We start from the raw sequence: 16817 nt of genomic DNA, 5'->3' as shown, positions 1-16817 counted from the left end.
GTGTTCCTCAGCCCAGCCCCCAACTGAAACTAACCCCCCCCCCCCAGCAGGCTCCCTCTGTTCACATTCCCGGGCAGAGGTGTCACCCCCCCACACCCCTCCCGGCTCAGGTGACAGGCTCTCAGGTCTCCCCTCCCCAGGGCACAGTCCCAAGTCAACACTCCCCCCTCCCTGCTGCGTCACATCGTCACACCCTTGAGTTCCCCCAAGCCCCCTGCCCCCTCCTCAGCCTCCTGAGCTCCCCCTTCGAAACCAGCTGCTCCCCCATCCTCAGCCTCCCTGCAGCCCTTCGCACCCTGCTCCTGAGTCCCTGCTCCCCCCGAGGCTCCCCAAGCCCCTTCCCCACTTGAGTCCCCTGCTCCCCCTCCTGAGCCCCCTTCTGGAGGCCCTGCTACCCCCTTCTAAACCCCCATCCTGAGCCCCCCTCCTGATCTCCCTAATCCTGCCTCCAGAGCCCCCCAGAACCCCCTACCCTCTCCTGAGCCCCCCGCTCCCCTTCCTGCTCCCCCCTCCTGAGCCCCTCTAAGCACCCTGCCCCCTCCTCAGCTCCCTGCCTCCTTCTGAGCCCCCCTCCTGAGACCCCTGCCCCATCCTCTTGAGCCCCCTCCCCCCTCCTGAGGCCCCACCTCCTCCTAAGAACCCTGCCCCCTCCTGAGCCCCCCTCTTGAGCCCCTGGTTCTGCATCCTGATCCCCCCTAAGCACCCTGCCCCCCTCCTTAGCTCCTGCTCCCCCTCCTGAGCCCCCCTACTTACCCCCCTTGCCCCGTCCTGAGCCCACTCCTCCCCCTCCTGAGCTCCCCTCCCCAAACCCCGTGCCCCCTCCTGAGCCCCCGGTCCCACCTCCTGAGCCCCCAAGCCCACTACCCCTTACTGAGCCCCTGCTCTCCCCTCCTGAAGTCCCTCCTGAGCCCCCTGCTCCACCTCCTGACCCCCCAAGCTCCTTACCCCCTCCAAAGCCCCCGCTCCCCGTCTTGAGCCCCCTGCCTCCTCCTGATCCCCTCTCCTGACCCCCCTGTGCTCCCTCCTGAGGCCCCGTCCTGATTCCCCCTCAGCCCACTGACCCCTCCAGAGGCCCCCTAACTGCCCTGCCCCCTCCTAACTCCCTGCTCCCCCTCCTGAACTCCCTCCCCCCTCATGAGCCCCCTGTTCCCCACTCCTGGCTCCCCTAAGCCCCCTGCCCCCTCCTGAACCCCAGCTGCCCCTCCTGAGGCCCCGTCCTGATTCCCTCAAGTGCTCTGCCCCCCCAGCCTATGCCCCCTCCTGAGCCCCCCTAAGCACTCTGCCCACCAAGCCCCCTGCCCCCTCCTGACCTCCACTCCCCCTCCTGAGCCCCCATTCCTGACCCCCCTGAAGCTCCCTGCCCCCTCCTGAGCTCCCCTGCTGAGCCCCCTGCCCCCACCTGAGCCCCCTGCCCTCCTCTGAGCCCCCGGTCCCACCTCCTGAGCCCCCATAAACGCCCTGCCCCCCTGAGCCCCCACTTCCCCATCCTCACCCCCCCCAATGCCCTGCCCCTGAACCTCCTTCCCCCTCCTGAGCCCTGCTCTTCCCCCAACCCCCCCACCTGAACCCCCTCCTGAACCCCTGCTCTCTGCTCCTGAGCCCCCAAGCCCCCTGCTCCATCCTGAGCACCCCTCCTGAGCTTCCTGCCCCCCACCCCCCTCCTGAGCCTTCGCTCCCCGTCCTACCCCCTGCCCCCCATTCTGAGCCCCCTGCCCCCCCTCCTGAGCCTCCCCTAAGTGCCCTCCTGAGGCCCCTCCTGCCACCCCGCCCCCCCTCGTGAGTCCCCTGCCGAGCCGCCCTCCTGCCCCCCCTAAGCCCCCCTACTGAGCCACCCTCCTGCCCCCCTGCCTCCATTCCTGAGCCCCCGATCCCCTCTTGAGCCCCCCTGCTGAACCCCCTGATCCCCCTTCCTGAGTCCCCTGGTCCCCCCTCCTGAGCCCCCCGCCCCCCCGAGCCCTTCTCCTGAGCCCCCCCTTCTGAGCCCCCAAGCACCTTGCCCCCACTCCTCAGACCCCTTCCCCCTCCTGAGACTCCCCACTCCTGAACCCCTGCTCCCCCTGCTCCCTCCTCCTGAGCCCCCCCGAGCCCCCAGCTCCCACTCCAGAGCCCTCCCCAAGCGCCCTGCTCCCCCTTCCTGCCCCCTGCCCACCCTCCTGAGCCCCCGCTCTCCCCTTCTGACCCCACTCTTGAGCCCCCATAAGTGCCCTGCCCCCTGAGCCCCCCACCCATCCTGAGCCCCCCCTCCTGAGTACCCTGGTCCCCCCCCCCGAGTCCCTGAAACCCCCTGCCGAGCCCCCCAACCCCTCCTGAGCACCACCAAGCCCCCTGCCCCCTCCTAAGCCCCCCTCGTGCCCCCTGCCTGCCCCTGTTCTGAGCCCCCTGCTCCCCTCCTGAGCCCTCTCCTGACCCCCTGACCCCTCCTGAGCCCCCCTAAGCTTCCTACCCCCTCCTGAGCCCCCCTCCTGAGCCCCCTGCTGCCCCCTTCCTGAGCCCTCTGCCCCCTCCAGAGGCCACCCAAGCCCCTTCCCCTCCTGAGCCCCCGCTCCCCCTCCTGAGCCCCCCTAATCCCCCTGCCCCCTCCGAGGCCCCACCTCCTCCTGAGCCCCCTACTCCACTCCCTGCAGCCCAGCCCAGCCCCCCAATTTCCCCCCACCCCCTCCTAAGCCCCACCCCACTCCCTGTAGCCCATCACCCCTCCTGAGCCCGCCGCCCCCTCCTCAGCCCCTCAACCTGCTCCCTGCAGCCCATTGCCCCTCCTTAGCCCCTGTCCCCTCGTGGACTGATCCCAGCCCCTCAACTGATCTCCTGCCCCCTCTTGGCTCCCCCACCTGCCCCCCCAGCACAGTCCCCCTGCCGGTCCCCCCCAAGGATAGAGTCACCAGCCCTAAAATAAAATCCATCTCTGTTTACTGGCGGATCGTTCTGGTTTTACACCCCAAGACGCAGGGCGGGTCGGACAGACAGAGAGACAGACAGCCCCCCTGCCGGGCCCCTACCGACGCCATCGGTGCCCCCCTCCCAGACCCAGCCGACGGTGGCTCCTGGACGAGCCCAGTGCAGCAGGGCCTGATCCCGGGGGGGGGGGGAGAACTCCCTGTGCCCCCCTCCAAGCCCCTCACACCCAGCCCCACTGAGACGCCACCGGTTCCGGGCACCAGGAGGCGGGTGCCAGGATCCCAACCCTCGCGGCGGGGGGGCTGTCTCTGTGTTTGGGGGTCTTGCCTGCTAGCCCCCGAGACAGGAGCCTGGGGGAGGGGTCTGCCTTGGACATGGGGGCAGGCAGGGTGTGGTCTGTGGCACTGGGAGCCAGGGGTGGAGAGAAAGTGGGTTGGACTGAGGGGGCAGGGTTGGGGGGGGGTCTCCCCCCGGCCTCCCCCCCCCCCTCTTCCTGGGACCCTGCCCAGAAAAATGCCAGGCTGAGCCAGGAGGGGCCACTGTGCCACCCCTGGGAGCCATGAGGGGGCTAGGCCCCACTGAGTTTTTGTGAAGCCGGGGCCCCATATCGCTTGGCTGGATCCCTGCTCCCACCCCCCCACCCACCAATTGGCACAAAGTGGTGGGGGGGCCGGTTTGGGTCTGGTGCCTTCAGGGGCCGTTCTCCCAGCATCCCACAAACCAGTGTTCCCCCCTGCAGCCCAGCATGCCCACAATAGGGCAATCCCTTGCACACTCAGCCACAACCACTGTGCACACAGGCTCACGCTCAGTGCACATTCACCTGTGTATGCTCATGCTGCTCACACTGACACGAACACTCATTACACACACTCCTCCCGTACTCCCGCTCACAGATCACACACGCTAATGCACGTACTCACACACACACAAATGCACACACACACAAATGCATGCACCAACACACGCTAATGCACACATGCACACAAATGCATGTCCTCACACGCACACTAGCACACACACGCACAGACACGCACGCACACACTCACACACACAGACATGCAAGCACACAGACACTAATGCATGTACTCAGACACACACTAGCGCACACATACACTAAAACAAACAGGAATGCACACACAGACGCACACACACAGACACAAATGCATGTACTCACACACACACACTAAAACACACAAGAATGCACACACACACGCATGTACTCACACACACACTAAAACACACAAGAATGCACACACGCGCATGTACTCACACACACACACTAAAACACAAGAATGCACACACACACACACACATGCATGTACTCACACACACACACACACACTCTAAAACTCACAGGAATGCACACACAGACGCACACACACAGACACAAATGCATGTACTCACACACACACACTAAAACACACAGGAATGCACACACAGACACAAATGCATGTACTTACACACGCACACAGACACACATACTCTTCTCAGCTCTCCCCTCCCTGTGCTCCCCCCCCCCCCCCCCGGCTCACTGACCCGGGTACTGGATGCGGAAGACATGAACGGTGCCGTTGCTCAGCACCACGGTGAAGTGCCCGTCCCCAGTGACGGTGGCCACCCGGGCTCTCTCGATGCCGTGCCGGGTGGTGAGGAAGGGCCCCAGCGCCTCCCCGCCTGGCCCGAATGCCATCACCTTGTTCAGCTCCCGCAGGGCCACGTACAAATGGCCCCCGTCGTCGGCGCAGACGGCCCCCGGCTGGCACCAATCCTTGCCCAGCTCCGCCAGCAGCTGCCCATGGCCGTCAAACGCCACCATGCTGCACCAGTGCCAGTCCGAGAGGCCTCACCAGAGCGCATCCACGCCAGCAGCACTTGCATCGGCAAACAGAGCAGTGCACTGTGGGTGGCTATCCCCCTGTGCAACCGGCCGCAGGGTCTTTTGGGAAGGGTTTGCACGGTCCCATGGGCCTGCGCGGCATCACGAGGCGGGTTTCTCTGTCCCTTTGTTCCATGGGCATCCGACTCGCTCGCCAGCTGCTTTTCACCTGCAATGAGCGTGGCGGGGTAGAGACTGTGTGTGTGTGTGCTGGGGAAGAGTGAGTGTGTCGGCACGCTGTCTGTAAGTTCAGAGAGCTGCTGGAAGCAACCAGTCCTGAGGCAGGGGGAGGGGGACACCCCAGTCCTGAGGCAGGGGGAGGGGGACAGCCTCAACGTCAGCCCCCACTTCCCTCACTGGCTCAACACAGCAGTCTCTCTCTCACACACACACACACACACGCTGCTGCCTGCCTAGCTCTGTGTCAGGGGCACCAAAACAGGGGGGTTTCGAGGGCCCCACACTCTTTACCGGCTGTTAGGACAAAATGAGGGGCCATTGTGGGATACTAGTGGGGACCAGTTATGGTAATATAAGGAACAGCAGTGTTTACACTGGTGATTTCTTGCTTTAAGTTTGCCTCAAAAATTTCTTGGCCTTTCACTGAGGTGGTTTTATTTGGTCACCAAAACAGGGCAGTTTTGTCACCAGAAGTGGCACTGAAGCGTGTACACCAGCCAAAAGCTGCTGACCAAGGGAGCGTAGGGTAAACACGCAATACCGATTTTCTTATCATGTTTTCCAATTGTCGACACGTTCTTTCCCGACAATACGCTGCAGGCCCTATTGGAATCACTGATGTGCTGGAGATATGAGTGGGAAAGGGACTGTCTGAATTGTCATGGCAGGGAATGAACAATCTACAACGATGTCACTAACCCCAGACATACTCGAATCAAGAACATAAGAACGGCCACACTGGGGAAGACCAAAGGTCCATCCAGCCCAGTATCCTGTCTGCCAACACTGGCCAATGCCAGGTGTCCCAGAGGGAGTGAACCTAACAGATAATGATCAAGTGATCTCTCTCCTGCCATCCATCTCCACCCTCTGACAGAGGCTAGGGACACCATTCCTTACCCATCCTGGCTAATAGCCATTCATGGACTTAGCCTCCATGAATTTACCCAGTTCTCTTTTCAAACCTGTTATAGTCCTAGTCTTCACAACCTCCTCAGGCAAGGAGTTCCACAGGTTGACTGTGCGCTGAGTGAAGAAGAACTTCCTTTGGTTTGTTTTCCCATGAATTTCATTTGGTGGCCCCTAGTTCTTATGAGAACAAGTAAATAACTTTTCCCTATTCACTTTCTCTACACCACTAATGATTTTATACACCTCTATCATATCCCCCCTTAGGACTTTTCAGCTTGGAAAAGAGACTAGCCTCTTTAATCTCTCCTCATATGGGACCCGTTCCAAACCCTTAATCATTTTAGTTGCCCTTTTCAGAACCTTTTCTAATGCCAGTAGATCTTTTTTGAGATGAGGGGCCACATCTGTACAAAGTATTCAAGATGCTGGCGTACCTTGGATTTACATAGAGGCAATATGATATTTTCTGTCTTATTCTTTATCCTTTTTTTAATGATTCCTAACATCCCATTTGCTTTTTTGACTGCCGCTGCACACTGCATGGACATCTTCAGAGAACTGTCCATGATGACTCCAAGATCTTTCTCCTGATCAGCTGTAGCTAAATTAATCCCCACCATATTCTATGTACAGTTGGGGTTATTTTTCCCAATGCGCATTACTTTACATTTATCCACTTTAAATTTCATTTGCCATTTTGTTGCCCAATCACTTAGTTTTGTGAGCTCTTTTTGAAGTTCTTCACAGTCTGCTTTGGTCTTAACTATCTTGAGCAGTTTAGTATCATCTGCAACCTTTGCTGCCTCACTTTTTACCCCTTTTGGATCATTTATGAATAAGTTGAATAGGACTGGTCCTAGGACTGACCCTTGGGGAACACCACTAGTTACCCCTCTCCATTCTGAAAATTTATCATTTATTCCTACCCTTTGTTTTAATCTTTCGAAGTAGGACGAGGTAAAGAAGTAATGTAAATGCATAAAACACAACAGAAAACTAAGGTCTGGTCTACACTAAAGACATTTTTTCAGATAACTATATTGCTCAGGGGTGTGAAAAATCCACACAGCTGAGCAACATAGTTACACAGCCCTAACCCTCGGTGTAGATAGGGCTACAAAAGCAGGAGAGTTTCTCCTGCCAACATAGCCACCACCACTTGCGGTGGCTGGACTACAAGTCCGACAGGAGAGCTCTCTTCCATTGGCTTATAGTGTCTGTAATAACAGTGCTAGGGCACAGCAGCTACATCGGTGCAACTGCACCAACATCAGCTTTATTGTGTAGCCATCGCATCAGACACAAAACCAGAGAATGGGGGCTCAATATGCATGTATCCCAAAGTCTGAAATTGGAGCCTGACAAATTCATTGCCTTGTTGGTTACCATCATTTCTACAGCCTGAAAGTCCTTATTACCCAATCAGGCAGCCAGTTTGGGATCCAAACTGTCCTATGAAGCACTCTCTCTTTGCATCCAAACAGGGAAGGATGATTGGTCTCAATCTAACCCTGGCATCCTTTGGAACTGTAATCAGTGACACTGCACTAGGAAGTGGAGTTGTACAAACAATTTTCCTTGGGTCATCGGTCACCATCGCTTCCTTTACTGGGGTGGAAACCAAGAACTGGGTGTGGACTCTTTCAACCCCAGTTCTTTCCAAATCCTTGGCCTTGGCGAGGGTAAAATTTACACTTCTCTGAAGTAGAATCCTTTACAAAACCACTCAAAATCTCAGCAGTGTTAGTGAGGAATGGCTTCCCAAACCATGCCCAGCTTTTCTTTAATTCGGTAGCACAGGTCCAGGCAAGGGACTGGATACAGGGCTGGATCAGAATCTCCATTAGTTACCAGAGCTGGAGTTTCTATTCAAAAATAGCTATTTTTCTGAATCTATTACATTTTCAACACTGATTTCATTTTATACACATCTTCAGCACCTACAAAGGATAAATTCAACAAAAAACCCACTTCTATTTCCTCAACATCTTCATCATGAAAGGTTGCATTTCCCATACCATAGGATTAGCTAGGAGAGATCTTCTGTAGGGCCTGGGTTACAAGTGCTTTGGGAACCAAACACATGGGCATTTAGTCTAGTTCAAAATCACTTACCATTGAATTCTCTCCCCAGATCATCTGAGACAATATTGCCTTATACAATTGAACTACACTGTGACCATATGCACTTCCTTCAATTAGTTGGGGTTCTGCTGTTCTTCACCATTTCCGAGTGGAGATTTTAAAGCACGGCTGCGTCTTTGTTAGCATGTCCAGTAAATTGGAGAGTTCTCTCTTATTGACAGAACTGCACTTGAACCTTCTCCATGTCATCATGGATGGATGGGGAAAAAACAAAGCTAAAGTGATAAATGAGGACTTTACCAAATGGTCATTTGTCTTAAATTCTCCAATAATTCTGGGCTACATCCTGTCAGAACTGAATATCCAATTGGGTGGCCAAAAAGCCTTCAGGAAAGATAGAAACCCACATCACAGAGAGAGAGAGAATAAATGACAATGAAAGTGTCAAGTGAAATTCCAGAGCAGGTTACATCGGATTATTCAGAATCAGGACAAGAGATTCTCCCATCACATTCTCCTCTGATCCATTCAAACCTGCTTCACTCAGCACTGTCTCAATGGTCAGTTATGTTATTTACAAAAATTTTAGTATCCTAAAATCCCCATAATGAGGGGAAAACAGCCACCTTGCCAGAAGTGGCTTTACCAATATATAGAACCTGGGATTTAAACTCCAAATGATCACACTGTTTGGGATCCATTTGAATTCCCCTTCCAGGTCTTTGACACTTTCATCTCCAGTCATAGCAACTCTGATATAGGATTAAAGAAGTCAAAGCATCATCTCCAAGCACAGACAACAAAGAATGCTTCATCACTGGGGAGTGACAGCTCAGTGGTTTGAGCGTTGGCCTGCTAAACGCAGGGTTGTGAGCTCAATCCTTGAGGGGGCCATTTAGGGATCTGGGACAAAAATGGGAGATTGGTCCTGCTTTGAGCAGGGGGTTGGACTAGATGACCTCCTGAGGTCCCTTCCAACCCTGATGTTCTATGATTCTATGATCACATGACACTTTGAGACGTGGAGGGATAGAATGTGATGAAGATAAACTCTGCCTGGCTCAGACAGGAGGTAACAGTTCTGCAGTGATGGGGAAGGAGGGAATCTCTGAGACATCCTGTCTCCTTCCAGTGTCACAGAAGCTGAAATTATACTTTTTTTTCCCCACCCCTGCTCCTCTTCATTTACATGTAATTTGAAAAGTTCCCAATATAACTGCTCCTCAGCACAACCCAGAGCAACGTGAGAACTGGCAATGATAGAGTCACCAATGACACAGATTTAACAATAACTTTTCAATAGGAGGAAGGGTATAAATGTGATGCTCCCTGGTTCCTGATAGGAAGGGCACACTCAAATTACTTATGGGACAATAGAAAGGACAAATGGGTCCACCACAAAAGAGGGCGAACTGCAAAAGGCAAAAATGGCCCACTCATATGGACAAGTTGAGGGATAATGGTACTGCAAACAGCTCAAACGGCTTTAAAAGTTACTGTGTGTGGGAATCAGGAAAAGTATTAAAGGGAAAAAAAGTACGGATAGCCCTAGAGGTTTTTATGTGGTTTATCTCCCTTGCAGATTCTCTGATGGCTAACATGGGCTGAGTGCCGAGAGAAGGTATTCCCACACTCAGTGCATTCATAGGGCCTCTCACCTGTGTGGATTCTCTGATGAACAGAAAGGGCTGATCTTTGAGTGAAGCTTTTCCCACATGCACTGCATTTGTAGGGCCTGTCCCCTGTGTGGATTCTCTGATGAACAGAAAGGGCTGATCTGTGAGTGAAGTTTTTCCCACACTCAGTGCATTCATAGGGCCTCTCCCCTGTGTGGATTGTTTGATGACTAATAAGGTGCGAGCTGCATTTGAAAGTTTTCCCACATTCACTGCATTCATAGGGCCTCTCCCCTGTGTGGATTCTCTGATGAAGAGAAAGGGCAGATCTGTGAGTGAAGTTTTTCCCACACTCACTGCATTCATAGGGCCACTCTCCTGTGTGGACGCTCTGATGACTAATAAGGTGCGAGCTGCAATTGAAGGTTTTCCCACACTCACTGCATTCGTAGGGCCTCTCCCCCGTGTGGATTCTCTGATGGTGAAAAAGGCGTGACCTGTGAGTGAAGCTTTTCCCACACTCACTGCAGTCATAGGGCCTCTCCCCTGTGTGGATTCTCTGATGAACAGAAAGGCCTGAGCTTCTAGTGAAGCATTTTCCACACTCAGGGCATTCATAGGGCCTCTCCCCCGTGTGGACTCTCTGATGGTTAAAAAGACCTGATCTTTGAGTGAAGCTTTCCCCACACTCACTGCATTCATAGGGCCTCTCCCCTGTGTGGATTCTCTGATGACTAATAAGGTGCGAGCTGCGATTGAAGCTTTCCCCACACTCCCTGCATTCATAGGGCCTCTCCCCTGTGTGGATTCTCTGATGTTGAAAAAGGCCTGATCTCTGAGTGAAGCTTTTCCCACACTCCCTGCATTCATAGGGTCTCTCATCTGTGTGGGTTCTCTGATGTTTAGAAAGGTGTGAGCTGCTAGTGAAGCTTATCCCACACTCACTGCATTTGTAGGGCCTCTCCCCTGTGTGGATTCTCTGATGAACAGAAAGGGCTGATCTGTGACTGAAGTTTTTCCCACAGTCACTGCATTCGTAGGGCCTCTCTCCTGTGTGGATTCTCTGATGAGTAATAAGGTGCGAGCTGCGATTGAAGCTTTTCCCACACGCACTGCATTCATAGGGCCTCTCCCTTGTGTGGATTCTCTGATGTTGAAAAAGGCCTGATCTTTGAGTGAAGCTTTTCCCACACTCCCTGCATTCATAGGGTCTCTCATCTGTGTGGATTCTCTGATGTTTAGAAAGGTGTGAGCTGCTAGTGAAGCTTTTCCCACACTCACTGCATTTGTAGGGCCTCTCCCCTGTGTGGATTCTCAGATGAACAGAAAGGCTTGATCTGTGAGTGAAGTTTTTCCCACACTCAGTGCATGTATTGCTCTTCCCCCCGAGGATTTCCTGCTGTGTTGTGGTTTCCTTGAGGCCCTTCTGAGTTCCCCAACAGGAAATAAATTTACCCACTTTCTCCCCTGGCTGGTTTCCTTGCTCTCTTTCTGGTCTGTGCTGAACCTCACAGGATTTTCCCTGCTCATGACTCCTGGACACATTCTGGTTTGGTCTTTGCGATAAGTCTCTGTGTTTATCCACTTGCTCAACATTTTCCTGCTGAGAATTCTGCTCCTCTTTCTCACATACCATTGCATCACCTCCTGTGATAGAGACAGAAACCCCAAACAGGGATGGAAAGGGGAAGACCAAACCAAAATGAGTGCTGAAGACAGGTCAAATAAAAATCAGGAACTTAACTCCCCCAAACTCTTCCCACAAATAGGAGAGAGGAGGGGGATCAATTCAGCCTTTACATCCCATTCCAATTCTCAGAGGAAAGAGAGGAAGCTACTGCCTGGTGTCTGCTAGGATCTACAGAGCGCCATGAGCTATATTTACCCTGAGGATACGACCCCTGCTAGGGACAATAATGAAATGAGAGACCACCCAAGGGCTTTTTAGGACATCCCAGATGTCTCCTTGAGGCACTTAAAGATTCTGAGTTGCTTTAATGTTTCCTCACCTGTGCAGGGAGCTCTCAGGATCTCTTTTTCCTCCAAACCCTGGAGGTCTGGGACCCATGGCTCTTCCCCTTGTTCCAGCCGGGAGATCACATCAGGTTGGGAAACTGGAAACCCTGCTCAGATGAAAGAAAACAAAGGAGTTCAATTGATTTCATAAAAAACTGTCATAAAAAACATATTAATTTAACTCTAGTGCTTAGTATGACCTGGTGTGCCGGGGCAGTCTTCACTGAAAATGCCAAGGTTAAGACAGGCTGAAAAAGGGAGAGCAGATGCTCCCAAAACTGGTGGTTAACACTGAAGTTAAACTCACTGACTAGTCACAACCTGCGCTACTGATCACCTACACTGGTTATCGAGAAGCTGAAAAAAGAAATCACACAGCCCCCTTTATTGCATTCCAGTTCTCCGACTCCCAATCAACACCTAAGTCCAGTATAGTGAGAGGTTATTTAAAAACTCTGCGCAGATAGACAAAATGTTCTTCTGACCCCAAAGGGTCAGCCACAGTACCAGGTCACTATAGGTTTGGATCTTACCCAAATAACATGCTGCCAGCCAAACCTTTAGCATCTAAACTAAAGATTTAAATGAAAGAAAGAGAGAAAGAAGTTAAATGGAAAAGCAGTCAGATACATTCCGAAATGAATATATCAAGTTCTTCGTAGTATTGGTGAGTTGCTGGCTTGAAAGTCCGTCTGGAAAGCATCCACAGCTTGCATGGGTCATTCAGTCCTTTGTTCAGGCTGCAGTTTGTAGAGAAGTTGCTCCAGAGATAGGAAGAGGGATTGAAGACAAAATGGAGATGATACAGCTGCCCTTTATATTCCTTTTGCCATGTGGCTTGTACTTCCTGTGTCCCAAACACAAGCTTCACAGCACATGGCATGGAAAAGCCTTGGAGTTCTCAGTACACAGGCATACCCCTGCATGTCTTGGTGACTCAATAGGTGTATCCCCTTGGTCCTTTCTACGGGCTCATTGTACAGCTGATGACCCTGGATGGACCATCGAACAGGCTAGACAGTGCTGAGGCCAATATGTCTGGGTGCGTCACCCAGAAACACTGCACAAATCTGGAAACACAGATATACCCTACATATCTATAACTCACAATACAAAGGTGATACAAACAGAAACAAAATTATCATACTTGGAAAATCATAACATTTTCACTTACACCTTACATGGCATATCTAGCACGATTCATTGCAATCTTATCATATTAGTGTTAATAATAAAATAATAATAATATAATATAAAATGTCTCAATTCCATACAGTGTCACACTTAGTAAACCAGTGAATTCCCAGGTCCTTTAAGATGCCAAACACTACTTATGAGGGATTGAAATCCCCACATATCTGCTGGGAACACACACAGACAGACACTGTGTCCATCTGTACCCCTACGTTCACTCTTCTAGAAAATTATGACCAATTTTGTACACAATCTGGCTTGTGAGGTATCATTTGAAAACGCATAATCGACTGAATATTATCCTCCTGTTAAAATGTGTAGCAACACTGAATGTGAAGTTATGAGATTTTACTGTGTGATATTACTGAAAAAGTTACAATTCTGGGGAAAGCCCACAGACTAGTTCCTCAGAGACAGCAAGGCAAACAGCTAGTCAAAAAGCCATTCTCCGGCCAGGGAAGGTGTGAAGACGACATTTACATTCCACCACAGGGACCACTTGAAGCTCATATTTACAACAGACAGCCTGTCACCATGACTCAGCTGAGAACTGAAGTTGTTTCTAGTACAAAGGACTGAATTATAAAAAGAGGGGAGGAAAATGCTTGGGACTCTCTCTCTCCCCCATTTCCCTCTGCTCATGACAACTCCTGGAAAACTGAACTTGGGCAGCAGGGGTGAGTTAGGAGGAGTCCTGCCTGAAAGGAGAGTCAGCCTGTCTCAGCATATGGTGAGAGAAACATTTCCTTTGAATCCATTTTGGCTTGTTAAGTTAGACGTTAGTTTGTGTTTTATCTTGCATTTCTTTTGTAAACAATTCTGACTTTTATGCCTCATTACCTGTAGTCACCTAAAATCTTTTTCTTTTTTTTTTGGTAGTTAATCTTGTTTTATCTAACCAGTGTGTTTGGATTAAAGTGCGTTGGAAACTCCATTTGGGATAACAAGGCTGGGGCATGTCATTTTCCACTGATGAAATGACAGACTTCATATGAGCTTGCGTTGTTCAGTAGAGTACTGGACAGTGAAAGATGCACATTTCTGGAGGAAAGTCTGGGACCAGAGAATTTTCTGGGGTTCTCCGGTGGTGCACTGTAATTTGTGAGTCACTGTCTATCAGCACTCAATACTGTGTAGCTGGGAACGAGATACATGCTGGAGACTGTGTGTTTGTGATGAAGCGAGACTGTTCTTAATGTTTCCTCTGACTATTGTGGGGGTGCCTCAGTTTCCCCTATGCAGTTCTTAAGTATCTAGGGGGTGGGATAAGGGTGTATGATCGTTGCAGAGCCCTAGAGGGCAGGTATGTGCAGGGGTCTGGACACAGAGAATGGCCAACACCCTGTTTCCTGGCAACTGATGGCCTGGGCCCTTCCCCCCTGCAAGGTGAGAGCTAAAGGGTTGGAGAACAAAGGAATCAGGTGACCTCCTGGCCCCGGAAAGGGACAAAGCCCAGAGGAGGAGGGGCTGGAGGGGGACATGGAGTGAAGTACAGATGTGGTTGTCTGGCTCACTGCCCCCCAAAATGGACCCAGCTGAGGGGTCCTGTTCTCTGCACCTACAAGCTCTGTTTTGGATTATGTTTCTGTCATCTAATAAACCTCTGTTTTACTGGCTGTCTGAGAGTCACGTCTGGCTGCAAAGTTGGGGGGCAGGACCCTCTGGCTTCCCCAGGACCCTGCCTGGGCGGACTCGCTGTGGGAAGCGCACGGAGGGGCAGAAGATGCTGAATGCTCCGAGGTCAGACCCAGGAAGGTGGAAGCTGTGTGTCCTGGAGACAGTCTGCTCACAGAAAGGAGACTTCCCCAGAGTCCTGACTGGCTTCGTGGGGAGCAGTTCCAGAGCATTGCCCAGGGACTCCGTGACAGTGTTAACTGCCCAGGAGTGGCTGTTCTCACAGTAAAGCAGTGTAAAAGGCACTCCAGCTTGGGGAACTGAGGGGAAACAGCTGTTCAACAATACAGATTGTACTGTGGGTAATGTCACAGACACTCAATTTCAAAGAGTCTCCTAAAACACAGAGAAAGTAAATCCATGTCCCAGAAATCGAAGACTCCAGACAGAGGGCAAGTCTCCCTTGCACTGCTTCTTGCTGACACAGAGGTCCAGAGACAATGAGAAAGTCCTGGGGAAGCTGGGAACAGTAAGCATGGGCTGGTGGGTTCAGTGGAGAAAAGGAATAGGAAGGGCAGGGATATTACTGAATGCAGGATCTCAGCAGTCCTAGATGTCAGGATAGCACATATTACAGCCCGTTGGAAAACATAATCCCAACTATACATACAAAATAATGGGGTCTAAATTAGCTGTTACCAATCAAGAGAGGGATCTTGGAGTCACTGTGGATAGTTCTCTGAAAACATCCGCTCAATGAGCAGCGGCAGTCAAAAAGCGAACAGAATGCTGGAAATCATTAAGAAAGGGATAGATAATAAGACAGAAAATATCATATTGCCTCTATATAAATCCATGGTACGTGCACATCTCAAATACTGTGTGCAGATGTGGTCGCCCCATCTCAAAAAAGATCTGTTGGAATTGGAAAAGGTTCAGAAAAGGGTAAAAAAATGATTGGGGTGTGGAACAGCTTCTGTATGAGGAGCGATGAAAAAGACAGGGACTTTTCAGCTTGGAAAAGGGACAAATGGGGGATACGAGAGCGGTCTATAAAATCATGACGGGTGTGGAGAAAGTAAACAAGGAAGTGTTATTTATTCCTTCTCCTAAGACAAGGACTAGGAATCACCAAATGAAATTAATAGGCAGCAGGTTTAAAACAAACAAAAGGAAGTATTTCTTCAAACAACACACAGTCAACCTGTGGAACTATTTGCCGTAGGATGTCATGAAGGCCAAGACAAGGGTTCAAAAAAAGAACATGATAAACTCATGGAGGACAGGTCCATCAATGGCTATGAGCCAGGACAGACAGGGATGGTGTCCCTAACATCTCTTTGCCATAAGCTGGGAATGGGCGACAGGGGATGGATCACTTGATGATGACCTGTTCTGTTCATTCCCTCTGGGGCACGTGGCGCTGGCCCCTGTCGGAAGACAGGATACTGGGCTAGCCGGACCTTTGGTCTGACCCAGTATGGCAGGATTTATATGCTAGGGAACCTAAGGAGTCCAGTGCAATGGGAAGGAGTAAGAAAATCCCTGGCTGTGGAGAACACTGGGAAATTAGAAGCAATAATTCAGGAGCAACAGACTAATTAGCCTGGAAAAGCAGAATGTGAAAAATGAGAATTGGGGCATGTGACTTTGCAATGAGGGACTAAAAAAATCTAAGATGCCTGCAGAGAAGAGAGATTGTGGCTTTTACACATGGCGATGGGGGGGCAAGACTCTCCATGTATCAAGAAGCTTCACTACCAACCTAAGGCATTTTCACACGCTGGGGTACAATCCAGAGCAGTGAGGAGTTGTGTCATCTGTAATCCTGGGTGAGATTCAATGTTTGCGGCTGGAGCTCCCCTCTCTGGATACCCCCCGCCAGCATTCAAGGACGCACTGAGTGTCTGCGTGATCAGTAACCCTGGACCAGCAGCTCTGACTCCAGCAGCCTGCTTGTTACACCCCAAGCACATTCTGGTCTGGGTGGAGTAGGCTCAGGGTTTCAGAGAAGGCCAGAGGTCAGAAGCTTCTGTTCATTATGCTGAACCTAACCCCCAGTTTTACTTGGGCAAACAGGAGATCTTAGACACCGTGTGATACTGCTCCTGTGCTCTGTTCCCAAAGTGTTCTGCAGCAGGGGAGGGTCGCTGGTCGTGCGTGTGTCACTGGCATGTTGGGGTGATCCTGAAACAGGACAGAGCAGAGCAGAGGTGGCATTGTGGGGGTGGCCTAAACCGTATCTCTTCACTTCCCCTTCCAAGAACTGAAGGGACAGGAATCCTTACCCAGCGAGGTCACATTCTCATAGTTCTCCTGCATGACGTCTCTGCAGAGGGCTCTCTGAGCGGGGTCCAGCAGAGCCCACTCTTCCCTGGTGAAATACACAGCCACCTCCTCGAAGGTCACCGGCCCCTGAAAGAGCA

The 16817-nt window shown here is 51.7% G+C and overlaps 2 protein-coding genes across 2 annotated transcripts; both read right to left on the bottom strand.

Annotated features, from left to right (window-relative positions):
* Positions 1-4426: 4426 nt before the first annotated feature.
* Positions 4427-8080, bottom strand: LOC141978792 (E3 ubiquitin-protein ligase TRIM56-like). Its single transcript, XM_074941109.1, has one exon. The coding sequence runs from the start codon at positions 4712-4714 to the stop codon at positions 4427-4429; it is 288 nt and encodes a 95-aa protein (XP_074797210.1). The 5' UTR covers positions 4715-8080.
* Positions 8081-8082: 2 nt separating this feature from the next.
* On the bottom strand, positions 8083-16806 carry LOC141978961 (uncharacterized). The gene is made up of 3 exons (XM_074941370.1): positions 16680-16806; positions 11577-11690; positions 8083-11214 (listed from the first exon to the last, which is right to left on the bottom strand). The coding sequence occupies exons 1-3, from the start codon at positions 16711-16713 to the stop codon at positions 9500-9502; spliced, it is 1863 nt and encodes a 620-aa protein (XP_074797471.1). The 5' UTR covers positions 16714-16806; the 3' UTR covers positions 8083-9499.
* Positions 16807-16817: the final 11 nt, after the last annotated feature.

The sequence above is a fragment of the Natator depressus genome, chromosome 28 (genome assembly GCF_965152275.1).
Source record: "Natator depressus isolate rNatDep1 chromosome 28, rNatDep2.hap1, whole genome shotgun sequence".
In the NCBI taxonomy this organism is placed as follows: Eukaryota; Metazoa; Chordata; order Testudines; family Cheloniidae; genus Natator; species Natator depressus.
This window is presented reverse-complemented; position numbering and strand designations above follow the sequence as displayed.